The following is a 26,531-nucleotide window of genomic DNA, read 5'->3' as shown; positions in this document are numbered from 1 at the left end:
GCAAAATTCCCCCACAATTCCCAGGTTTCCCAGAAATCCCAGTTGGAAGATTCCTGGAGTCACGAGGGAATTAACAGGAAATCTGTGAGTCCTCCAACCGGGATTTCTGGAGAGCCTCATTCATGAGAGCCCATTTTAATACGCCACTGCCACCTTGTGGTTATTACTAAGAACTACAGTGACTTTTCCACATGGAATCCACACTAAAAACCGCTCTGTTTCACTAATCATTATTGTTTCACTTCACTGAATCCGAGATATTACGTTTGTATTCCAAGTTGGGGATTTTATCTTCTGTTGTTCTTGTAGGTTACTGTGCACTCCTCAATTCTCAAGTTGGCTGCCCTACAATTCCTACAATTGCTATATTCTGTAAAGCAACCCAGACATGCTGTTTTGTCTGTTTTGACCGAAGCCATTTGTAATTCATATTACGCTTGCGTCCCAAATGGCACCATTTTCTCTATATAGTGCACTACTTTTGACAAGAGCACTATATAGGCCCTGGTCAAAAATAGTGCACTATATAGGGAATAGGGTAACCTTGCCCCCAGACTCAATTTGTACCGCTGAGCCATCTGGTGGACGAGATTAGGAATAGGGTGCCATTTGGGAAGCACATATGTTGATTGTTTCTTTCTTTGATTGTTCTTTCTCTCCCACAGAAACAGTTACTGCAGGACGAGGGTCAGAACCTGCTGATGAAGAAGGTGTTCGACACCTACCTCCTGTTCTTCCAGATCAATCAGTCCACCAGCACCCTGAGACACGTATTTGCTGCCCTGCGCCTCTTCATACAGAAGGTCTCTGCACTAGCTGATAGCTCTCACACACATACACGTGTGCACACACACTAACTGACTTTATGGACACAGAATGTATTCATAGTACATTACTGATGCTGAGCTCTCTCCTTGTCTCTCGCTCTCTCACTCTTTCTCTTCCTTTCTCTCCCTCCTTATTCCCCCACTCTCTCTCTCTCTCTCTCTCTCTCTCTCTCTCTCCCTACTTACTCCCTATTTCTCTCTCTTGCTTTTTCTCTCTTTCTTCCTCCCCCATCTCTTCTCTCTATCTCTTTCCTTCCACCCTCTCTCTCTCTAGTTCCCCTCTGCGTTCTTCCAGGGTAAAGCGGACCTGTGTGGCTGCCTGTGCTACGAGATCCTGAAGTGTTGTAACCACCGCTCCAGCTCCACCCAGACTGAGGCCTCCGCGCTCCTCTACTTCTTCATGAGGAAAAACTTTGAGTTCACCAAGGGAAAGTCCATCGTCCGCTCCCACCTACAGGTCAGTCAGCGGAGGTGGAGGGATGTGTATGTGGGCTGTGGTTCTTGGGGTGGAGGTGGTGGGGGGGGTGGTGTGTGTGTGTGTGTGTGTGTGTGTGTGTGTGTGTGTGTGTGTGTGTGTGTGCACGCACCAGATCTTTATTTTCACTGTTTTGTGCGGTGAACACAGGGCCTAGATAGAGAAAGGCCAGGATGTTTATCTGGCTGTGTTTACCTCTGAAACAGACTGTTTAGCAGCGGATCAGAGACCACACACACGTCGCCACACTGTTTCAGAGCGGTTGTGATTAGCACCACCTTCACTCTCTTTCTCTCCTCTCTCTTCTCCATCCTTTCAGTTGATCAAGGCAGTGAGTCAGCTGATAGCGGATGCTGGCATCGGGGGCTCACGCTTCCAACAGTCTTTGGCCATCATCAATAACTTTGCCAACGGAGATGCTCCTCTCAAGGTGAGAACAGGGACTGGACTGAGAATTGTGCTGCGTCCCAAATGGCACCCTATTCCCTTTATAATCCACTACTGTATAAATCAGGGGTGGGCAACTGGCGGGGGAACTCAGTCGGGGTGTCAACTTACTGTTCCGATGTAGAATAGTAGAAAACACAAGGTGCATTTTCTAAATGTGGTTGTTCATCAACAGTTGTTCTCTTGTTATGTCAGTCATTGATAGTCACTCAATTAGCCCACGTCAGCAACATACAAATTTGATTGATAAGTTAGTCTAGCGGCCAGCTATCTAAACTTGTAGTAATCAAGGTGGAATTAGTAGTCATTCTCACTCAGATATCATGTTAAAAACTGCACACATTTCGTTCCACCCAATGTCATAAGGAGTAGAATTGGAAGAAATTAACTCTAAAACTAAAAATTGTGCATGAAATGAGTAATACAATTGCTAAATCTTCTCTCCGCCCCAGGAAAAATGTGTAGAATTGCAGAAAACTAGCTTTAAAAAGCTAAATATTCTCTCCCTCCTATGGCAAAATGTGTAGAATTGCAGAAAACTAGCTTTAAAAAGCTAAATATTCTCTCCCTCCTATGGCAAAATGTGTAGAATTGCTATAAATCTGTTGTAAACTGCAAATCTTCCTCTTCGTCCCATGGCAAAAAAATACAATTGTATTTATCACATGTTTCATAAACAACAGGTGTAGACTAACAGTGAAATGCTTACTTACGGGCCCTTCCCAACAATGCAGAGAGAAAAAAACTGGAAAAATTGAAAGATAATAACAGGAGGAATAAAAACACAATGAGTAACGATAACTTGGCTATATACACAGGGTACCAGTACCAAGATGATGTGCAGTACTATTAGGTAATTGAGGTAGATACTGTATTTAGATATAGGTAGGGGTAAAGTGACTAGGCAACAGGATAGATAATAGACAGTAACAGCAGCGTATGTGATGAGTCCAAAGAGTTAGTGCAGTAGCAGAGAGAACAGTCTATGACTTGCGTGTTTTCGACCCTTCATCTGACACTGCATATATTTGTATTTGTATTTATTATGGATCCCAATTAGCTGCTGCCAAGCTACTCTTCCTGGGGTCCGGCAAAATTTAGGCAGTTATACAACTTTAAAAACATTACAATGCATTCATTACAACATTCACAACACACTAAGTGTCTACGCTCAGGCCCATACTCCACTACCACATATCTACAATGCAATACAAAACAATCCATGTGTACGTGTGTCTACAGTGCGTATGTTATCATGTGTGTGTATGCATGTGTCTGTACCTATGTTTGTGTTACTTCACAGTCCCCGCTGTTCCATAAGGTGTATTTTTACCTGCTTTTTAAATCTGATTCTACTGCTTGCATCAGTTACCAGATGTGTAATATAGTTAGTTCCATGTAGTCATGGATCTATGTAGTACTGTGTGTCTCCCATAGTCTGTACTGGACTTGGAGACTGTGAAGAGACCTCTGGTGGCATGTCTTGTATGCATGGGTGTCCGAGCTGTGTGCTAGTAGTTTAAACAGACAGCTCGGTACCTTCAGCTTGTCAACACCTCTTACAGAAACAAGTAATGAGGAAGTCAATCTCTCCTCCACTTTGAGCCATGAGAGATTGACATGCATATCATTAATGTTAGCGCTCCATGTACTTTTAAGGGCCAGCCGTGCTGCCCTGTTCTGCGCCAACTGCAATTTTCCTTCTTTGTGGCACCTGACCACACGCCTGAACAGTAGTCCAGGTGCGAAATAAAACAGAGCTTGTAGGACCTGCCTTGTTGCATATATGGCAAATAGGGTGGCATTTGGGAGTCAGACCTAGTGTTGAGGAAGTGAGTTTGTGATTCCTCTCTTAACTCCCTCTAGTGACTAATAATGTTTGTATATGCTGCGATTGCGTATACTGCCCGTGTTTGATCTGATGTGACGTCATGTCATGTACATTGTGTCTGTAACTGAGCCTCACAGAAGCCAAAAACCCTTTGTCCTTGTTTACCACTAAAATAATAATCAACCTTTATAAACTGTGATATCAGTATGTATAATCCATCCGCACTCCCAGAACACACCATTCCCTGCCGAGGTGAAAGACTTGACCAAGCGGATCCGCACGGTGCTGATGGCCACGTCCCAGATGAAGGAGCACGAGAAGGACCCGGAGATGCTGGTGGACCTGCAATACAGCCTGGCCAACTCCTACGCCAGCACGCCCGAGCTCCGGCGCACCTGGCTGGAGAGCATGGCCAAGATACACGTCCGCAACGGAGACCTCTCCGAGGTGCAGTAGGACTGGCTTACTGGGATATGTTATAGGTTAGAGGTTATGTTATGTGATGTGATGTTATGTATAGGGTGCAGAGATATGTACAGTGGGTATCATAAGTAGTCACCCCCCCTCTTTTCACATTTTGTTGCTTTACGAAGTGAGATTGAAATGAATTTCATTGAGATTTTTTTGTCATAGGTCTACACAAAATACTCCATAATGTCAAAGTGAAAAGTAAATTCTACAAATGTTTACAAATTAATACAAATTAAATAACAAAAATATAGGCGTGGCATAAGTGTTCACTGAACAGAAATATAAACGCAGCATGCAACAGATATTTTACTGAGTTCCAGTTCACATAAGGAAATCAGTCAATTTAAATAAATAAATTAGGCCATCATCTATGGATTTCACATGACTGGGAGTAGAGATATGCATGCACCTGTTGTTCACAGATACCTTAATGATAGGTAAGGGTGTGGATCAGACCACCATTTGCCTCGTGCAGCACGACACATCTCCTTCACATAGAGTTGATCAGGCTGTTGATTGTGGACTGTGAAATGTTGTGCCACTCCTCTTCGATGGCTGTGAGAAGTTGCTGGATATTGGTGGGGACTGGAACACACTGTTGTATATGTTGATCCAGAGCATCCTAAACATGCTCAATGGGTGACATGTTTGGTCAGTATGCAGGCCATGGAAGAACTGGGGCATTTTCAGTGTCCAGGAGTTGTGTGCAGATCCTTGAGACAGTATCATGCTGAAACATGAGGTGATGGTGGCAGATGAATGACACGACAATGGGCCTCAGGATCTCTTCACGGTATCTCTGTGCATTCAAATTGCCATCGATAAAATGCAATTGTGTTCATTGTCCTTAGCTTATGCCTGAGAGCTTGAAGAATTTTGAAAATAATAATGGGCAAATATTGCACAATCCAGGTGTGCAAAGCACTTAAAGACTAACCCAGGAAGACTCACAGCTGTAATTGTTGCCAAAGGTGTTTCTAACATGTACTGACTCGGGGGCGAATACTGATCTAATCAAGGAATATTAGTGTTTAATTTTTCATTTCTTTTAAAAAAATGTTAGAATTTTTTCCCTACTTTGACATTAAAGAGTATTTTGTGTAGATTGTTGCCATTTAAAAAAATAATGAAATCAATTTTAAGCTCTGTCGTGGAAATTACCACCAGGGACACCTGAAGTCAATATTAAATGAATCAATCTTTATTATCAGCAAGCTGGAGAAACTTAATACACCATAGTACATGTTGGTCGGGAGCTCTGTCGGGGCAGTCCTGTTAGTTATATACTGCTTACACAGGCAAGTTATATTTGCATGATTTACATTATTCATAATTCATTCATCATTAACTTTTGGTTCATGCATGTGACTTCGTCTTGAAACTGAGATGTCCCTTTCCCTTCTCAAAGCAATGTTCTGGGCGTACAGCCAAATTGCTTATACTGACAGGGAGGATTCCTCCCAAAGTCACTTGCATGAACCCAGTCAGATTGGTTATTAGAAAAGCACAAACATAACATTTCCCTTCACAGCCCACTTTGTAATACAATAACATTTTAAGAAATCTAAGGGGGTAGATACTTATGATACCCACTGTACCATCCCACCTCTGACAACAATGCAACATTTTTAAGGGGTAATTCATACTACTTGAGACTGCCACAGTGTTTATAATGCACTTGCCAAGACTAGGGTTGTTACACTGTGATGGTGTTCAGGGGCCATATCAGAGCATCTCAGGGTAGGAGTGCTGATCTAGAATCATCTCCCCCCTGTCCATGGAATCTTATTCATTGTGATCTAAAAGTTAGAACTGATCCTAGATCAGCACTCCTACTGTGGGACACCTAGTTAATGATGTGATGGTATCTGTGATTAAACTGTTCACCTCTTTTCCTCCTGTTCCTCTGTCCCTCAGGCGGCCATGTGTTACATCCACATCTCAGCCCTGATCGCTGAGTCCCTCAAGAGGAGAGGTGAGCACAGCCCGGTGGGCCGCAACATGGCAGTGCTGCTGACAAGCTTCTGCAGATGTGTGTGTGTGTGTGTGTGTGTGCGTGTGTGTTTGCCTGTGCTCTATAGCGTGTGGAGAACCTCTAACCACTGCTTGTGAGTCTTCTGGCCCCTCTGCCCATCGATTGGCTGGACAGCATGTGTGACATTCAGCACTGTGTACATATGGCTACTGTAGCCTCTCTGCGCAAACGTTTGTTTCTAACGACGTTGTCTGCGTGTGTAGGGCTGGAAACGGTATGAGTGGGTTGATATGTGTGTGCGTGTGTGTCTGTGCGCGGGTGTGTGTATACATGTATTTGCATGTAAATGCTTGTGGATTTGTTATACACTGTGTATGTGTGCATGCTTTTGTGTGTTGGCATATGACTTATTTGGGTGTGAGAAGAGAGGTTAGTCAGAGCTGAGTTTTGTGTGTCACAACCCCACTGTCTGGAAAACAATGACATCATCCAATCAGCGCACAGAGACCTCTGTGCCACAGTACTGGCCATCTACTCTTTACTCTCTCATACACAAACCTAGGGTGCTATTTGGGACGCAGCCTATGTTTGTGTATGAGAGCGTAAAGAGTGGATAGGGTGCCATTTGGGACGTAGCCGGCGTCTGCTGCTGTGAGTGCGACTTCACCTCCTCTCGTGTATAGTATGCACTACTATGACATGGGAACGCGGTGTCTCCATCTGCAGGTGTGTGCTTGCTAGCCCATGCTTCACCGTTCACAGCATGAGCCGTCATCTCTCGCTTTCCGTCGCCGCTCGCCGTGTGTGGAAAGCATGCCCTGTAAAGCAGTGAAAAAAGGCAAAACAGCAAGTGGAAAGTTAAATTGTGTAGAGTAAACTCCTATATTCCTCCTTATAACGCAGGCTACTGGAAACCTGACAAGGCCAGGATGTCAAGTGTGGTTCCTGAGGAGCCCAATGTCATTAACTGTAGCCCCTTACTAACCCCCCGAGATGGAGAAAGTGAGTGTGCCGCCCTGGGGCCGGCCATGGAACAGGGATGCGTAAAGGGTGGGGGGGATTCAAGCTATGACTACTTCAGAATCAGAACTTTATTCGCCAAGTACATTAACATCTACCAGGAATTTAACGTTGTGAAATGGTGCTGACAGCAATAAACAGAATATATAGAACGTACACATAGTCTACATACAGTATACAATATAGATAGTGAAAACAGTTTACTTAAAAACACTAGGGCCGATCTTTGACTGCAACTAGCAGAATGGAGTCTACATTTTTACAGGTGCACAGTGTAATGTTTTGAAGTCCACTGCAATGGCTTTGCAATACCACTTAGAAGAAAGCAATGTATTGGACATGCATTCTAAGTGGTATGGTGAACAAACCCTGTGACTCAAAAGACTAACAGAATGGAGTCCAGGCAGGTAGAATGTTTTCAAGTCCACTGATTTTGCCTTTACTATTGAAAGATGTCTGGATGTCTGTGGTCTACCTTGCCTTTTGAGATGCCTTTATTGATGTCCACCTAAGTTTCACTTGATATGTGTAAAGAAAGCACGTTCACAATGAATGGAGTTACTGTTCTTTGTTTGAGGTTCGTTGATATGGAACACAAGGAATGTTAAGTACCACAGTGTTACTGTGTGTGTGTGTGTGTGTGTGTGTGTGTGTGTGTGTGTGTGTGTGTGTGTGTGTGTGTGTGTGTGTGTGTGTGTGTGTGTGTGTGTGTGTGTGTGTGTGTGTGTGTGTGTGTGTGTGTGTGTGTGTGACTCAGTGAGAGTGTGTGGTGTATGGGCTCATACCATCGGATGATAACATGCACACAAGCATAAAGAAGAGAGTGACAACATGTTGTTCCTTTGAGCTCTCGCTCCGATGTCCCTCCTTCTCTGATGTCATATCCTGTGTGAAACCTCAGCGTCGTTCTCCATGGGCTGGGCGGCCTTCATGTGCATCTCACCGAACGTGAAGGAAGAGGGGGCCATGAAAGAGGACACAGGGACGCAAGATACCCCCTACACTGAGGTACCCTCACCCCCTACTGGGTCCAGTACAAAGAATTGTATCGAATTTTCAGCTCAGATTTGGAAGATCATTCAATGACAATACAATGAGGAACCTGACAAGAGAAGGATGATATTTGAGATGCGTCCGTGTAGTTTCTTGTATAGATTTATCTATCTACCTTTCCTCTCTGTAACTTGCGTCCAATACTTCCTGTGTGTGTAGGACACTCTAGTGGAGCAGCTGGAGCTGTGTGTGGACTACCTGTGGAAGTCTGAGAGGCACGAGCTCATCGCCGATATCAACAAGCCCGTCATTGCTGTCTTTGAGAAGAGGCGAGATTTCAAGGTGACTGGGTGGAATCGGACAAGGTTGTTTCTTGACCAGGCCAGAGACACTCGGACAGGAAGGGCATAGTTGTGATTGACATTTTGTGTGTGTGATCCACAGAGGCTGTCAGAGCTGTACTACGACATCCACCGCTCCTACCTGAAGGTGACAGAGGTCGTGAACTCTGAGAAGCGTCTGTTTGGCCGATACTACCGCGTGGCGTTTTATGGACTGGTAAGTGCCATCAGAGCCACAGAAAACCTTATAGAAAGGTGTGTGTTTGCCATGTTCCTAGCCTGGGTGCCAGTCTGTTTGTGCTATCATACTAACTCCTTGTTACTCATTGTCATGTTTGGCATCGATCTGGATCGCGCACACAGACTGGCACTCAGGCTAGCGTGTACCATCCCTGCTCCGGGATTCAATCCTTCAGGTCTCGGGAGGAGGAATGATGTCACGCCGCAATGCTAAACTAGCTTCAACTAGCTTCGACTAGCTTGATAGCCTCCACATCTGCAGCATACATGCTATAGCTATAGCCCTCTGGTACAAACCCAGTCCCGTAGGTATTCTCACCGAGTATCTGTCTTTAGTCGATTAACTCCTACATTCAGTAAGCTGGTTGGACTCATCTTAGAAGAGCCTGAATCCTTTAGACATTTAACCTTTGGTGAATGGAGAGAGGGGTGGATCACAACTTGTCTCTTTAATTCCTCCATCTGCTCTTTTTCTTCCTTTTGGTTTTTCTGTATCAAGATTGCGGTAAGTTTTTGTCTCTCTTTTTGTTTCCTACGTTCTCTCTTCCCTCTCTTCTCCCTTCACCGGTTGTAACTTCTCTAACCTGTCTTCTAAGATATATGCTGTATACATATTGATATGTGCTTCTATATGATATGTATACCTACCGGGGTTTGGGGTTGATTCTATATCAATTCAGAATAAAGCGGAATAAAAATGTCCCTCGTTGAAAAGAAATGAGGAAATGAATAAGGGAATTGGAATGTCAGTTTACTTCCTGAGTTGAAGGAGCTTAAATAGAATTTATCCCAACCCTGATACCTACCCCGATACCCACATCCTATAATCTCCAGTAATCTTTTTCCCTTCAATGATCCCAATCTCTAATCTCTAGCTCCTGTGAACATATCTTAGAACAGTTGGTGTCAAGATGACATAGCAGCATACATGCAGGCAGGCCAGACCAGGGCCTGAATTCACAAAGCATCTCAGAGTGGGACTGCTGCTTTTAGGATCTGTTTAGCATTTTAAGTCATAATAAATTAGAGGGGCGACCTGATCCTAGATCAGCACTTCTACTCTGAGACACTTTATGAATACGGCCCTGGTAATGAATGTTGGAATGGAGGGCTCTTTCTCAACTCATCTCTCCTCGAGTCCTCGCATCCCCTCTCGCAGCCTCCTTCTCCAAACCGAGGGTTCGAGTGGAGGGACCTTGGACTAGGGTTTGAATATATTCCCGGTATTTTACAAATGTTGTATCCCGAGAGTAAATGGAACAAAAGCATATAAAGCAGGGCCTCCTGAGTGTTGCAGAGGTCTAAGGAACTGCATGGCAGTGCTCGCTGTGCCACTAGAGATCCTGGTTTGTATCCAGGCTCTGTCGCAGCCGGCCGCGACCGGGAGACCCATGCTGGGTGCACAATTGGCCCAGCGTCGGCCAGGTTAGGGGAGGGTTTGAACGGCCGGGATGTCCGCTGACACGGTTGCCAGGTGTTTCCTCCGACACATTGGGGCGGCTGGCTTCCTGGTTAAGCTGGCATTGTGTCAAGAGGTAGGGTCGTGTTTCGGAGGACGCATGGCTCTCGACGGTCGCCTCTCCCGAGTCCGTAAGGGAGTTTCAGCGATGGTACAAGACTAACTACCAATTCGATATCACAAAATTGGGGAGAATTTACATTTAAGTCGTTTAGCAGACGCTCTTATCCAGAGCGACTTACAAATTGGTGCATTCACCTTATGATATCCAGTGGAACAACCACTTTACAATAGTACATCTATATATTCCTTAAAGAGGTGGGGTTTCAGGTGTCTCCGGAAGGTGGTGATTGACTCCGCTGTCCTGGCGTCGTGAGGGAGCTTGTTCCACCATTGGGGTGCCAGAGCAGCGAACAGTTTTGACTGGGCTGAGCGGGAACTGTGCTTCCGCAGAGGTAGGGGGGCCAGCAGGCCAGAGGTGGATGAACGCAGTGCCCTTGTTTGGGTGTAGGGCCTGATCAGAGCCTGAAGGTACGGAGGTGCCGTTCCCCTTCACAGCTCCGTAGGCAAGCACCATGGTCTTGTAGCAGATGCGAGCTTCAACTGGAAGCCAGTGGAGTGTGCGGAGGAGCGGGGTGACGTGAGAGAACTTGGGAAGGTTGAACACCAGACGGGCTGCGGCGTTCTGGATGAGTTGTAGGGGTTTAATGGCACAGGCAGGGAGCCCCGCCAACAGGGAGTTGCAGTAATCCAGACGGGAGATGACAAGTGCCTGGATTAGGACCTGCGCCGCTTCCTGTGTGAGGCAGGGTCGTACTCTGCGAATGAGGGGACATTTAAAAAAAAAAAATGCATATAAAGCATATAAATCGCCTATATCTGTTTTTTATTAGAGCTTTGATCGAAAATTCAAGCCTGATGCTGGATAACGGCACAATCATTTGGGCTTTTTGGGGCTAGGGCTCATAAAATGTCTTTAATGTGTGGCTCATACATTAAAGACATTTTATGAGCCCAAGCCCAAAAAATCCCAAATGATTGTGCTGTTATCCAATACATATATGATATATAGGCTACTGCACGTTACACACAACAACAAAAACATCCCATAGATGTAGCTAGCTATATGCTCTCTTGGGTAAATAAATGAAACTAGCTCCACTAGACAAATATTTTTGAGAGTGAACTGTATTACTGTACTGTATTGTATTATTGGACTGGAATTACACCTAGTTCAAACCATGATAAAGCTGAGAGAACATGTGATTCTGGTGCCGCACATGCGGCCTACAAAGTTGCAAGCATAGGTTAGCGAATTTGGTTTTAATGTTGAAATATAACAGGGCCTATTTGTATAATTAGTAGGCTGACTCATATATACCTTTCATAATATTTCCCCTAATGTTATTAGCCTCCCTCCAATTTCTATTGTAGTTTCCTCATTCCTTCCTCGCTTTCAATCATTCTAATGACATGCTATAATAAGATTGAATGGTTATGGGTCTGAATAATTGCACGCTGGCTCTTCTTTCAACCTACCCATGAGTTCTATTGGCTGCTGTATTTAACATTCAGAAAAAAAGAGATTGTGTCCCTCTTCGAAGTGTCTATTGGTATAACAAATAACCCCCCCCCCCCCCCCCCCCAAAAAAAAACAAACATGTCCAGCAAGCTTTTTTTGGTCTAGCTTTTCCTGCATGGGACTCCAAGAGCTAAGGAGCGTTTGTTAAGGAGAGAGGCCAGCGGAGCACTGGTGCATGCACATTGCTCAAGAGACAGAGGCTAGTTAGAAGCTTATTATGCATAACCCATCATTCATTACCTGAAAGAGGTAGGCTAGGACATATACAGCTCTAGAAAAAAGTAAGAGACCACTGCAAAATGATCAGTTTCTCTGGTTTTACTATTTATAGGAAAGTGTTTGGGTAAAATGAAAATGTTTGTTTTATTCTATAAACTACTGACAACATTTCTCCCAAATTCCAAATAAAAATATTGTCATTTAGAGCATTTATTTGCAGAAAATGACAACTGGTCAGAATAACAAAAAAAATTGTGTTGTCAGACCTTTGAATAATGCAAAGAAAATAAGTTCATATTCATTTTTAAACACAATACTAATGTTTTAACTTAGGAAGAGTTCAGAAATCAATATTTGGTGGAATAACCCTGATTTTCAATCACAGCTTTCATGCGTCTTGGCATGCTCTCCACCAGTCTTTCACATTGATGTTGAGTGACTTTATGCCATTCCTGTTATTTTGACCAGTTGTCATTTTCTGCAAATAAATGCTCTAAATGACAATATTTTTATTTGGAATTTGGGAGAGATGTTGTCAGTAGTTTCTAGAATAAAACAAAAATGTTAATTCTCCCCAAACACATACCTATAAATAGCAAAACCATAGAAACGGATCATTTTGCAGTGGTCGTGTCACGTCCTGACCAGTGAGAAGGGTCATTTTGCCATAGTAGAATGGTCAGGGCATGGCAGGGGGGTTGTTTTGTGTGTTTTGGGGTTGGTTTCTTTCTAGGGGAATATGTTCTAGTTTTCTGTTTCTATGTTTCATTTTCCATGTGTGGCCGAGTATGGTTACCAATCAGAGGCAGGTGTCTTTCGTTGTCTCTGATTGGAAGCCATACTTAGGCAGCCTGTTTTTCTTTGGGTTTTGTGGGTGTTTATTTTCCGTTTAGTGGTTTTACCTGACGGAACTGTTGAGCGTTTATTATTTTGTTGTTGAAGTGCATTCATTAAAATCCAAAGATGAGCACTATACAGGCTGCGCCTTGGTCTAATCCTTTCGACGCTTGTGACAGGTCGCAGTTTTTTCCAGAGCTGTATATAAATCTTGAACAGGATTATCTATTTTGGATGCAATTTGAATGGAATTGATGAGAGAGAGGGGAAGACTGCTCCATTTCACGTCATGCTGTTGATATAAATCATTTATTGTAATTTACCGTTTTTTCGCTGTTATTTATCCCAGCAAAAGGGAGTGGTTTTGGGCGGTAAATCTCAGTAACCGGGTTCCCACCATTCAACCCTACCTTGGACCTTTTCCTCCGATACGGTTGAGAAAGAGACGAGGACATAGGATGCAAGGAATCAAAGAAAGACTAATTGAGACAGAGCCAAGGAATTGATTCTTAAGGAAAGAGCACACTGTCCGAAAATAATCCTCATTGCCCTTTGACCCAACGGTGCATTGAGAATGACCTCTGACATCTGAATGGCCTCTGTTTCATCCAGAACATAACATTACAATTTTGCCAGTGCCTTTTATGATTATGATTGTGTTCTAACAAGCTGACATAACACTAAGAAACACATGACTAGACTGATAGGGAAGCGCAGTAAACCACTAGGGGATGATGTGAGCCTAGATTTTCCAGCTAAGGATTATTCATATTCAGCTAAGGGATGGAAACAGAAATCAATGGGCCACAGTTGTAAACAATACACGCAAATATACATACTCTTCAAAGTATTGAAGCAGGCATTGCATTTTACAGTTTGGTCATATAACAGAAGTTCTTATTCAGAGTGACTTAGTCAGAAACACAGACACACACACACAGACACACACACACACACACACACACACACACACACACACAGGTGGTTGGGTAACATGGTGTTTCTGTAACAGGGTTTCTTTGAGGAGGAGGAGAGTAAAGAGTTCATCTATAAGGAGCCTAAGCTGACAGGATTGTCCGAGATCTCCCAGAGGCTCCTCAAACTCTACTCGGACAAGTTTGGGGCCGACAACGTCAAGATGATCCAGGACTCCAACAAGGTCAGTCTACTACCTCCCCCCAGCTTCCAAACACTGTCACATTTATATGTTTCATATTCAGTATTATTCAAAGTGTATCGGGCCTCTTTAGTCCTTGTCTCTGTGACTTTCATAGAAAGATTGCTGTCAAAATGTTGTAAATGAATTCATGTACTACTACATTTGGGCAGCCATCTTTCTCCATAGAAAAGCAGCCAGTGAAGTAGTGATTCATTTAGACCATGGGTCTCCAACAGGTCCATTGCTCGCCAAACAATTCTGAAAGTATATGCAATTTTCACGAGTTCCATCGCAAACTGCCATAAACAAATCTCACAAGTGTCAAACACCGCAATCTCCCAGCTGCTATGTAATCACCGCAACTTGACATTATTCCACCCCTGGTTAGCCACTATTGGCTTAAAAAGCCAAACCTAACACAATATCTGCTAATTCATTTCCAGCAATATTGCCCCAGTCTGTCTGTGTGGTGCGCACGTTTGTCTATCTCTCCTTGTGTAGGCAGTTGATGTGATAACCGTTGAAATGAAATGTTAAGGTAGGTTTACCTGGCAGAAGTATATCATTTGTATCTTTTATTTGTTATTCGCTAACTTTTCTATGAAATGAGCATCGGTAGCATCGCTAGACCGGCACATTAGACTGCACATTCCTCACTCGCTAGATGCGCAATTAAAGGAGCATTACACTCAAAAATCGACATTTTTCCAGACCTATACACATCAGCAACCACGGCTAGTAAAGTCACTGCAACCCTGAACAAAGATTTGCAGTTAGTTTTAAAAAAGGTGTCCAGTAATAAACGGGTCCTGAACATCTCTAAAACGAATAGCATTGTATTTGGTACAAAGTTGAGGAGACTAAATGACTTGGTGTTACCTTAGATTGTAAATGATCATGGTCAAAACATATACTGTAGATTCAATGGTTGTAAAGATGGGAAGAGTTCTATCCGTGGTGAAGAGATGTTTTGCTTTTTTGACACCGCGCTCCACAAAGCAAGTCCTGCAGGCTTTAGTTTAATCTTATCTTGATTATTGTCCAGTGTTTTTAAGTGTTTTTAAAGGTCACATGTACAGGGGTTGCAGGTGTGATTGCAGGGTACAGTAAAAATCTTAGGCTTTGAGCTCCAACATGCAGGACAAGTGAAAAAAAAAAATGAAAATGGTATAGAAATAGCACTATATACGTCGTAACTGTAGCAGTGATTTAATAAATAAATGTCCAGAGTAAAGACTGTTGAGGGGGTGCAGGGACCGAGTGAAATAAAAACACTTACAATTATATATTATTATATGGTCAAGACCTGCAAGGAAAGACCTAGTTAAGCTGCAGATGGCCCAGAACTGAGCGACACGTCTTGCTCTTTATTGTAATCAGAGGGCTGATATAAATACTATGCAGCCAGTCTCTCATGGCTAACAGTTGAGGAGAGACTGACTGCATCACTTATACTTTTTATAAGAAACATGAATTGTTTGCATAGTCAACTTACACACAGCCCTGGCACACACACCCCACCAGACATGCCACCAGCGGTCTTTTCACAGTCTCCAGAACCTGTTTTCAAAAAACGAATAAAGCAACATATTGATATATTTTTCGTTAGGGCAAATCAAGTCTGAAATGTTCTTCAGAAGCCTTTTAAACCTCAAATACACTACAAATTTGCATTTTCAGGGATGCATGAAAAATCCTGCAACAACAGGATGATCAAATTAAGATACGACATCTGTATGTACTGACGTGTATGTGTGACTGATAGATGCATACTGTACACACACACACTACATGTTAATGTATTTAAATTGTAAAGTATTTTGTCTGTAATGTCTTTTTCGTTATGTGTCGGACCCCAGTAAGACTAGCTGTCTCTATTGGCGTCGGCTAATGGGGATCCTAATAAAATCTAAATTTACACTCCATCGTTCACCATATATCAATCAGTGCATTCGGAAAGTATTCAGACCTCTTGAAATTTTACATTCTTACATTACAGCCTTATTCTAAAATTGATTAAATCGTTTTTACCCCCTCATCAATCTATAGACAATACCCCATAATGACAAAGCAAAAACGGGTTTAGAGAATTTCTAACAAATAATTGAAATATCACATTTACATAAGTATTCAGACCCTTTACTCAGTACTTTGTTGAAGCACCTTTGGCAGCGATTACAGCCAGTAGGCAGTAGCCTTGCATGCCAGGCTTCAAGGTAGAGCAAGAATACAGCTGACTGCAAGATTGACTATGAGACTGACTCAACAAGACTAAAGAGACCAACACAATTCGTTAGACAGATTTTTTTTTAAGAGAGCAGGGTTGTTAGACACCAAATGGTGGAAAACAGACCAAAATGTGGAGAGACTAGCTGAATTTGTCCAATAAGTAACTCTCGTTTTTGTTTGCGAAACATTTTCCATTGTAAAAATGTTTTGCCATGGTTTTCTACGTAGTGAACTAATGAATACAACCCAGACTGTGAACTGATTGTGCTGTTTGATATAATCCACCAGGTAAATCCTAAAGACCTGGACCCCAAGTACGCCTACATCCAGGTGACCTACGTAGTGCCCTACTTTGACGACAAGGAGCAGCAGGAGAAGAAGACGGACTTCGAGCGACATCACAACATCAATCGCTTTGTGTTCGAGACGCCTTTCACTCTGTCTGGGAAGAAACATGGCGACGTGGAGGAGCAGTGCAAAAGACGCACCATACTAACCAGTAAGTTATTAAAAATATATATTTTGCTAATATTTGGATCTAAAGAACAGTCAACATTTACTGTCACATACACTACATGGCCAAAGGTATGTGGACACGTGTTCGTCGGACATCTCATTCCAAAATCATGGGCATTAATATGGAGTTGGTCCCCCCTTTGCTGCGATAACAGCCTCCACTCTTCTGGAAAGGCTTTCCACTAGATGTTGGAACATTGCTGCGGGGGCTTCCATTCAGCCCCAAGAGCATTAGTGAGGTTGGGCACTGATATTGGGCGATTAGGCCTGGCTCGCATTCAGCATTACAATTAATCCCAAAGGTGTTCGATGGGGTTGAGGTCAGGACTCTCTGCAGGCCAGTCAAGTTCTTCCACACAGATCTCAACAAACTATTTCTATATGGACCTCACTTTGTGCACGGTGGCATTGTCATGCTGAAACAGGAAAGGGCCTTCCCCAAACTGTTGCCACAAAGTTGGTAGCACAGAATCATCTAGAAAATCATAGGCCGAACCATGAAAAACAACCCCAGACCATTATTCCTCCTCCACCAAACTTTTCAGTTGCACTATGCATTGGGGCAGGTGGCGTTCCCCTGGCATCCGCCAAACCCAGATTTGTCTGTCCGACTGCCACATGGTGAAGCGTGATGTATCACTACAGAGAACGCGTTTCCACTGCTCCAGAGTCCGAAGACGGCGATCTTAACACCACTCCATCCGACGCTTGGCACTGCGCATGAGGATCTTAGGCTTGTGTGCGGCTGCTCAGCCATGGAAAGCCATTTCATGAAGCTCCCGACGAACAGTTATATATGTGCTGTTGTTGCTTCCAGAGGCAGTTTGGAACTCGGTAGTGAGTGTTGCAACCGAGGACAGACGATTTTTACGCGATACGCGCTTCAGCACTCGGGGGTCCCGTTCTGTGAGCATGTGTGACCTACCACTTCGTGGCTGAGCCATTGTTGCTCCTAGACGTTTCCACTTCATAATAACCGCACTTACTGTTGACCGAGGCAGCTCTAGTAGGGCAGAAATTTTACGAACTGACTTGTTGGAAAGGTGGCATCCTATGATGGTACCACATTGAAAGTCACTGAGCTCTTCAGTACGGGCCATTCTACTGCCAATGTTTGTCTCTGGAGATTGCATGGCTGTGCGCTTGATTTTATACACCTGTCAGAAACGGGTGTGGCTGAAATTGCCACTGAGCCATTAGCTTGTATGGTAGTATAATATACTAACTAGGAAGTGTCTGAATAACCAGTAAATACTGAGCCGTAACTGTCTGAATCACTAGTATACTGACCAGTGCTGTAATTGGTGACCTATTCTGACCAGTAAAGTTATGGTGTAGGTTCAATGGTTTCCCCTTCAAAATGAAAGAAAGATCGGACAACAATTCCCAAACAAACCCAACAGTTCTGGTTTAATACAATAAAATATATCCCATCTAGCAGACACTTTTATCCAGAGCGAGTTATTACGGTAGTGTATGCATACATTTTTTCATATGGGTAGCCCCAGCGGGCATCAAACCCAGTCCTGGCTCCCTACTCATGCCTGAGCCACCCAGGACCACAAGGTTTAACCAATTGGTTCCTCATACCCTGTCTCTACTCCCCATTTCTGTCCCCCCACCCAGCGAATTCCACCTTCCCCTACCTGAAAAAGCGTATCCAGGTGGTGGAGCAGCAGAGCACGGAGATGAACCCCATCGAGGTGGCCATCGACGAGATGTCCTGCAAGGTGTCCGAGCTCAACCAGCTGTGTGCCATGGCAGAGGTGGACATGATCCGGCTGCAGCTCAAACTGCAGGGCAGCGTCAGCGTCAAGGTAAGGGTAGGGGGGGAGGAGGAGAAAGATGGAGAGAGACACACAGAAGGGTTGAGTTGAGAAGACATGCACATACTGTACAGACGAACACACGTGCAAGCACACACTCCACCACTCAAGTGGGTTGAGCTGACAATCAGACACAACTGACAGACAGACACACTCACACTCACACTCACACACAACAACATGCATACACACATAAGTGAGTTCAGACATAGCTGAGCTGATACACACACATTCACACATCCTGGCGTATGATCCACCCCACCCCCGCCAAACCAAAAAAAATGGCAGCTATGAAATTGCTATGGGAAAATGTGTAGGAAGTTAGCTGTTTTCCTAAATGCAAATGTATGCTTCATTTGTAAATCGGGAGGTGCCAAGCAAAAAAGTGTGTGTGAGAGTGGGGTGTCCTGGGGGGCTCTGAGGTACAAGAACGCATGAAAAAAAAAAACCTTTATAATAAAGCATTGCATGCATATCATGCATTTGCATAGTGGCATAGAGCAGTAGAGTAGAGGTGCTTGCAGAAGTTGCACACATGGGGAAAATGTTGCCTTTTATAAAAGCATTTTATAATGACTGGAGACTTTAGCATAATATTGTTTAATACCGTACATATGATTAAAATGGCAGGCTACTTTGACCCTGACAAACTGAGAATATAAGATCAATAGAAAATACCTTGTCTTGAATCCATCAACACCCTAGGCCTACAGTAGGTGTGTGGATACACACATATTGTACAATATGAAAAATAAACTATAGTTCTAAAAAAGGCTTTCCAGTTTCACTGACTCGCTCAATAATGCGCAGCTCACGCATCCGGACATGGCCGATGCGCTCGAACCTAAAGCATATCTCTCCATTTTTTTAGGCCTACTTTGTAAAACAATGTTGTTCGCTCAATATACCTGTTTGGAAGTTGATAGAATATTTTGGTAGCCTCTACAGACAGATTAGAGGCTTCTCTTTTCAACAAGAGCCATTTGCTTTCCAACCTATGTTTTCCCACAATTGTATTTTAAATATTGGGAAATCCCTGTTCACTGGCAGATTTGATGCACATTCTGGACTGTAGGCTATGCATTGTAATTGGGCTACACACAATCCACAGCTAGGCAATAAAAATGTGGCTGTGGCTAGATTATAGGCCTACTCCTGGTGTAGTATTCTGAATTATCTCATTTATTTCTGAACAGACAGCAGTAATTACATAACTTTGGCAAATGTATTGAAATTTGTCAGGGGTGCTGCAGTACCCTTTCCGCAGCTATGGTTCTATAAGGATGATGATGATGATGATGAAGTGCAACGCTGGAGAGATAATAGTTGCAGGCTCATGTCTATCAGAGCAGAGCGAAGCAGAGCGATAATAAAAAGTGAATCTTATTCTAGTCCTGTGATAGATAGGCTGCAGGTATGCTTCTCTCTCTCACCACAGCAAGAACAATGCGTTGGTCTCCAGGCTACAATGTTGAGCAAACCATAAACCTGACCCCCCGACCCAACACCCAAAAGTTCCATCAGGATCCATCTCAAATTAAGCACTGCTCATGAAACTGCGCCAAGGCACTGGTCACACACTAACATGAACGCACACACGCTTGCACTTATCCACACGTGGTATATTATTACCAAACAGTCTGTGCTGAGACCCATGCTCTCCATAATCCTGCCTCTTCTCAGGCTTTTCCCAGCCCTAATCCCCTGTAAATACAGTGAAATGTGTGAAAACAGCTCAGCTCAGAGTGACAGCATGAAGCAGGCTAATCTTAATACGCTGTTGCAGTAACAGAGAGAGATATTGGATTATCTGTCATGGTGAAGCAGCACAAGCTACTTACTGTCTATCATCGCATGCTTCCTCTGTGTAGCCCTCTATCACTAGCATTAGCCTCTAGCTAATTTAGAATTATCCTCTTGCATCTTTAGCATTAGCCTCTAATAATATTAATAATTTATTCAACTTTTATAGCACTATTCATTACATAAAGAATCTCAAAGCTCTTTGAAGTAACACAGAAAAGACGCTGCACCGTGGGGCCCAGTCCGGCTTTATCAATAAGTGCATCGACGACGTCGTCCCCACAGTGACCGCACGTACATCTCCCAACCAGAAGCCATGGATTACAGGCAACATCCGCATCGAGCTAAAGGCTTGAGCTGCCACTTTCAAGGAGCGGGGGGGCCGACACTAATCCGGGTTCTTATAAGAAATCCCGCTATGCCCTCAGACGAACCATCAAACAAGCAAAGCATCAATACAGAATTAAGATTGAATCCTACTATACCGGCTCTGACGCTCATCGGATGTGGCAGGGCTGGAAAACTATTACAGACTACAAAGGGAAAACCAGCCGCAATAGAATAATAATAATAATAGAGAGAATGATTTTATTTCAGCTTTTATTTCTTTCATCACATTCCCACTGGGTCAGAAGTTTACATACACTCAATTAGTATTTGGTAGCATTGCCTTTAAATTGTTTAACTTGGGTCAAACGTTTCAGGTAGCCTTCCACAAGCTTCCCACAATAAGTTGAGTGAATTTTTGGCCCATTCCTCCTGACAGAGCTGGTGTAACTTAGTCAGGTTTGTAGGCCTCCTTGCTCGCACACGCTCTTTCAGTTCTGCCCTCAAATTTGCTATAGAATTGAGGTCAGGGCTTTGTGATGGCCACTCCAATGCCTTGGCTTTGTTGTCCTTAAGCCATTTTTCCACAACTTTGGAAGTATGCTTGGGGTCATTGTCCATTTGGAAGACCCATTTGCAACCAAGCTTTAACTTCCTGAGTGATGTCTTGAGATGTTGCTTCAATATATCCACATCATCTTTCCAAGATGGCGTAGCAGTTCAGACGTCCTCTACCCTCCTCTTGTCGTGTCCCGTGTATATATATATTTACATATTTTTTTTCTTCACTTATCTTTTTATATATATATATTCTTTTTTAATTCTAAAAACTCAACCTCAAAGCACTCTCCTGCAACCCGCCTCACCAATTTAAAAAAAGAAAGTATTATTTACCTCATCTGAATTCCACAACAGAAGCTAGCAAGAGGTTAGCCATTTTCACTGGCTAACGTTGAAGTTCAGCTTGCCACGGTTAGCTGTCCTCAGCTATCCATTAGCTCGAAAAGCTATCGCCAGTTTTTGTACAGCGCGACTCAGACCAGAGCATACCGGACCTATTCTCTCTCCTTTCCCCGATTTCTACCGCAGGCTCTGGACATTTACACCTGGATCTTGCAGCTAACTAGCTGCTACCTGAGTGACTATTGGCAACGTCGGTCACGGAATTAACAAACATTATTACGGAGCTAGCCAGCTAGCCATCTGAAGAGTTCCGTCAGCCACTCCTGGGCTATTCCTGAGCTAGCCAGCGGAAGTGTCTCCTGGGCTACAACTCACCTATCCTGACCCGTTTTACTGCCGATCCGGAGCCCCATCGGGTCTTCACAACTGGACCACCGACGTTATCTGCCCGAGGGAGTTATCCAACTGGCCCCTCCGTCGCGACGTAACCTGATCGCCCATCTGCGGCCCGCTAATCGTTAGCTGTCTTTTCGGCTGCGATCTGAATAGGCCTATCGGACACTTTTCTTGGGCCACTATAACTAACTATTTTGCCAACTTGGACAGGTCCCCCCTTCCACACGGAACCCCACTAACCCACAGACGGAAACGCACGAGCTGGCTAAAAACAGACCTCCCTCCCATCTTCCACCAGCTTGCTACCTATGGCCCGGCTAGCTGTCTGAATCTCACTGGACCCTTTGATCACTCGGCTAAGCATGCCTCTCCTTAATGTCAATATGCCTTCTCCATTGCTGTTCTGGTTAGTGTTTATTGGCTTATTTCACTGTGGAGCCTCTAGCCCTGCTCATTATACCTTATCCAACCTCACAGTTCCTCCACCCACACATGCTATGACATCTTCTGGTTTCAATGATGTTTCTAGAGACAATATCTCTCTCACAATCACTAAATGCCTAGGTTTACCTCCTCTGTACTCACATCCCACCATACCTTTGTCTGTACATTATACCTTGAAGCTATTTTATCGCCCCCAGAAACCTGCTCCTTTTTCTCTCTATTCTGGACGTCACAGACGACCAATTCTTATAGCTTTTAGCCGTACCCTCATACTTATTCTTCTCTGCTCCTCTGGGGATGTAGAGGTGAATCCAGGCCCTGCAGTGCCTGGCTCCACTCCTACTCCCCAGGCGCTCTCTTTTGATGACTTCTGTAACCGTAATAACCTTGGTTTCATGCATGTTAACATTAGAAGCCTCCTCCCTAAGTTTGTTTTATTCACTGCTTTAGCACACTCCGCCAACCCGGATGTCCTAGCTGTGTCTGAATCTTGGCTTAGGAAGTCCACCAAAAACTCTGAAATCTTCATCCCTAACTACAACGTTTTCAGACAAGACAGAACGACCAAAGGGGGCGGTGTTGCAATCTACTGCAGAGATAGCCTGCAGAGTTCTGTCCTGCTATCCAGGTCTGTACCCAAACAATTTGACCTTCTACTTTTAAAAAACCACCTCTCCAAAAACAAGTCTCTCACCGTTGCCGCCTGCTATAGACCCCCCTCGGCCCCTAGTTGTGCTCTGGACACCATATGTGAACTGATTGCCCCCCATCTATCTTCAGAGCTCGTGCTACTAGGTGACCTAAACTGGGACATGCTTAACACCCCAGCCATCCTACAATCCAAGCTTGATGCCCTCAATCTCACACAAATTATTAATGAACCCACCAGGTACAACCCCAAAGCCGCAAACACTGGCACCCTCATAGATATCATCCTAACCAACGTGCCCTCTAAATACACCTCTGCTGTTTTCAACCAAGATCTCAGCGATCACTGCCTCATTGCCTGCACCGGTAATGGGTAAGCGGTCAAACGACCTCCACTCATCACTGTCAAACGCTCCCTGAAACATTTCAACGAGCAAGCCTTTCTAATCGACCTGGCCCTGGTATCCTGGAAGGATATTGACCTCATCCCGTCAGTAGAGGATGCCTGGTTATTTTTTTTAAATGCCTTCCTCTCCATCTTAAATAAGCATGCCCCTTTCAAGAAATTTAGAACCAGGAACAGATATAGCCCTTGGTTCTCCCCAGACCTGACTGCCCTTAACCAACACAAAAATATCCTGTGGCGTTCTGCATTAGCATCGAACTGCCCCCGCGATATGCAACTTTTTAGGGAAGTTAGAAACCAATACACACAGGTAGTTAGAAACGCCAAGGCTAGCTTTTTCAAACAGAAATTCGCTTCGTGCAACTCCAACTCTAAAAAGTTCTGGGACATTGTAAAGTCCATGGAGAATAAGAACACCTCCTCCCAACTGCCCACTGCACTGAGGATAGGAAACTCTGTCACCACCGATAAGCCCACTATAATTGAGAATTTCAATAAGCATTTTTCTACGGCTGGCCATGCTTTCCACCTAACTACCCCTACTGCATTCAACAGCACTGCACCCCCCACAGCTACTCGCCCAAGCCTCCCCCATTTCTCCTTCTCCCAAATCCATTCAGCTGATGTTCTGAAAGAGCTGCAAAATCTGGACCCCTACAAATCAGCTGGGCTTGACAATCTGGACCCTTTCTTTCTAAAATTATCTGCCGAAATTATTGCAACCCCTATTACTAGCCTGTTCAACCTCTCTTTCGTGTCGTCTGAGATTCCCATAGATTGGAAAGCAGCTGCTGTCATCCCCCTCTTCAAAGGAGGTGACACTCTTGACCCTAATTGCTACAGACCTATATCCATCCTACCCTGCCTTTCTAAGGTCTTCGAAAGCCAAGTCAACAAACAGATTACCGACCATTTCGAATCCCACCGCACCCTCTCCGCTATGCAATCTGGTTTCAGAGCTGGTCATGGGTGCACCTCAGCCACGCTCAAGGTCCTAAACGACATCGTAACCGCCATCGATAAGAAACAATACTGTGCTGCCGTATTCATTGACCTGGCCAAAGCTTTTGACTCTGTTAATCACCACATCCTCATCGGCAGACTCAGTAGCCTTGGTTTCTCAAACGATTGCATCGCCTGGTTCACCAACTACTTCTCTGACAGAGTTCAGTGTGTCAAATCGGAGGGCCTACTGTCTGGACCTCTGGCAGTCTCTATGGGGGTACCACAGGGTTCAATTCTTGGGCCAACTCTTTTCTCTGTATACATAAATGATGTCGCTCTTGCTGCTGGTGAATCTCTGATCCACCTCTACGCAGACGACACCATTCTGTACACTTCTGGCCCTTCTTTGGACACTGTGTTAACAACCCTCCAGATGAGCTTCAATGCCATTCAACTCTCCTTCCGTGGTCTCCAACTGCTCCTAAACACAAGTAAAACTAAATGCATGCTCTTCAACCGATCGCTGCCTGCACCTGCCCGCCTGTCCAGCATCACTTCTCTGGACGGTTCTAACTTAGAATATGTGGACAACTACAAATACCTAGGTCTCTGGTTAGACTGTAAACTCTCCTTCCAGACTCACATCAATCATCTCCAATCCAAAGTGAAATCTCGAATTGGCTTCCTATTTCGCAACAAAGCATCCTTCACTCATGCTGCCAAACATACCCTCGTAAAACTGACCATCCTACCAATCCTCGACTTCGGCGATGTCATTTACAAAATAGCTTCCAATACCCTACTCAACAAGCTGGATGCAGTCTATCACAGTGCCATCCGTTTTGTCACCAAAGCCCCATATACTACCCACCACTGCGACCTGTACGCTCTCGTTGGCTGGCCTTCGCTTCATAATCGTCGCCAAACACATTGGCTCCAGGTCATCTACAAGACCCTGCTAGGTAAAGTCCCCCCTTATCTCCGCTCACTGGTCACCATAGCAGCACCCACCTGTAGCACGCGCTCCAGCAGGTATATCTCTCTGGTCACCCCTAAAGCCAACTCCTCCTTTGGTCGTCTCTCCTTCCAGTTCTCTGCTGCCAATGACTGGAACGAACTACAAAAATCTCTGAAACTGGAAACACTTATCTCCCTCACTAGCTTTAAGCACCAGCTGTCAGAGCAGCTCACAGATCACTGCACCTGTACATAGCCCATCTATAATTTAGCCCAAACTACTACCTCTTCCCCTACTGTATTTATTTATTTTATTTATTTTGCTCCTTTGCACCATATTATTTATATTTTATCTTTGAACTTTCTTCAAACTACAAATCTACCATTCCAGTGTTTTTCTTGCTATACTTTATTTACTTTGCCACCATGGCATTTTTTTTGCCTTTACCTCCCTTATCTCACATCATTTGCTCACATTGTATATAGTCTTTTTTTTTTTTTTCTTCTACTGCATCATTGATTGTATGTTGTTTTACTCCATGTGTAACTCTGTGTTTTTGTATGTTGTCGAACTGCTTTGCTTTATCTTGGCCAGGTCGCAATTGTAAATGAGAACTTGTTCTCAACTTGCCTACCTGGTTAAATAAAGGTGAAATTAAATAAAATAAATAAATAAATAAATAACAATTTCCTCCCTCATGATGCATCTATTTTGTGAAGTGCACCAGTCCCTCCTGCAGCAAAGCACCCCAACAACATGATGCTGCCACCCTCGTGCTTCACGGTTGGGATGGTGTTCTTCGGCTTGCAAGTCTCCCCCTTTTTCCTCCAAACATAACGATGGTCATTATGGCCAAACAGTTCTATTTTTGTTTCATCAGACCAGAGAACATTTCTCCAAAAAGTACGATCTTTGTCCCCATGTGCAGTTGCGAAGCGTAGTCTGGCTTTTTTAATGGCGGTTTTGGAGAGGTGGCTTATTCCTTGCTGAGCGGCCTTTCAGGTTATGTCGATATAGGACTTGTTTTACTGTGGATATAGATACTTTTGTACCTGTTTCCTCCAGCACCTTCACAAGTCCTTTGCTGTTGTTCTGGGATTGATTTGCACTTTTTGCAACAAAGTGCGTTCATCTCTAGGAGACAGAACGCGTCTCCTTCCTGAGCGGTATGATGGCTGCGTGGTCCCGTTGTGTTTATACTTGCGTACTATTGTTTGTACAGATGAACGTGGTACCTTCAGGTGTTTGGAAATT

The 26,531-nt window shown here is 44.1% G+C and overlaps 1 protein-coding gene across 6 annotated transcripts in view; it reads left to right on the top strand.

Moving 5' to 3' along the window:
• dock10 (dedicator of cytokinesis 10) overlaps positions 1-26,531 on the top strand; it is a 180,947-nt gene that overhangs the window by 150,439 nt on the left and 3,977 nt on the right. For 5 of the 6 annotated variants that reach the window (XM_082956145.1, XM_082956144.1, XM_082956148.1 and 2 more), the window contains 12 exons: positions 666-803; positions 1,102-1,284; positions 1,622-1,732; positions 3,812-4,027; positions 5,969-6,026; positions 6,930-7,028; positions 7,948-8,054; positions 8,259-8,381; positions 8,484-8,597; positions 13,730-13,876; positions 16,394-16,604; positions 18,248-18,438. In XM_082956145.1, coding sequence (XP_082812271.1) covers positions 666-803; positions 1,102-1,284; positions 1,622-1,732; positions 3,812-4,027; positions 5,969-6,026; positions 6,930-7,028; positions 7,948-8,054; positions 8,259-8,381; positions 8,484-8,597; positions 13,730-13,876; positions 16,394-16,604; positions 18,248-18,438 — 1,698 coding nt within the window. The remainder of the gene's footprint in view (positions 1-665; positions 804-1,101; positions 1,285-1,621; positions 1,733-3,811; positions 4,028-5,968; positions 6,027-6,929; positions 7,029-7,947; positions 8,055-8,258; positions 8,382-8,483; positions 8,598-13,729; positions 13,877-16,393; positions 16,605-18,247; positions 18,439-26,531) is intronic. The other variant, XM_082956147.1, reaches the window with a different exon arrangement.

The sequence above is a fragment of the Salmo salar genome, chromosome 09, assembly GCF_965601325.2.
Source record: "Salmo salar chromosome 09, fSalSal1, whole genome shotgun sequence".
In the NCBI taxonomy this organism is placed as follows: Eukaryota; Metazoa; Chordata; class Actinopteri; order Salmoniformes; family Salmonidae; genus Salmo; species Salmo salar.
This window is presented reverse-complemented; position numbering and strand designations above follow the sequence as displayed.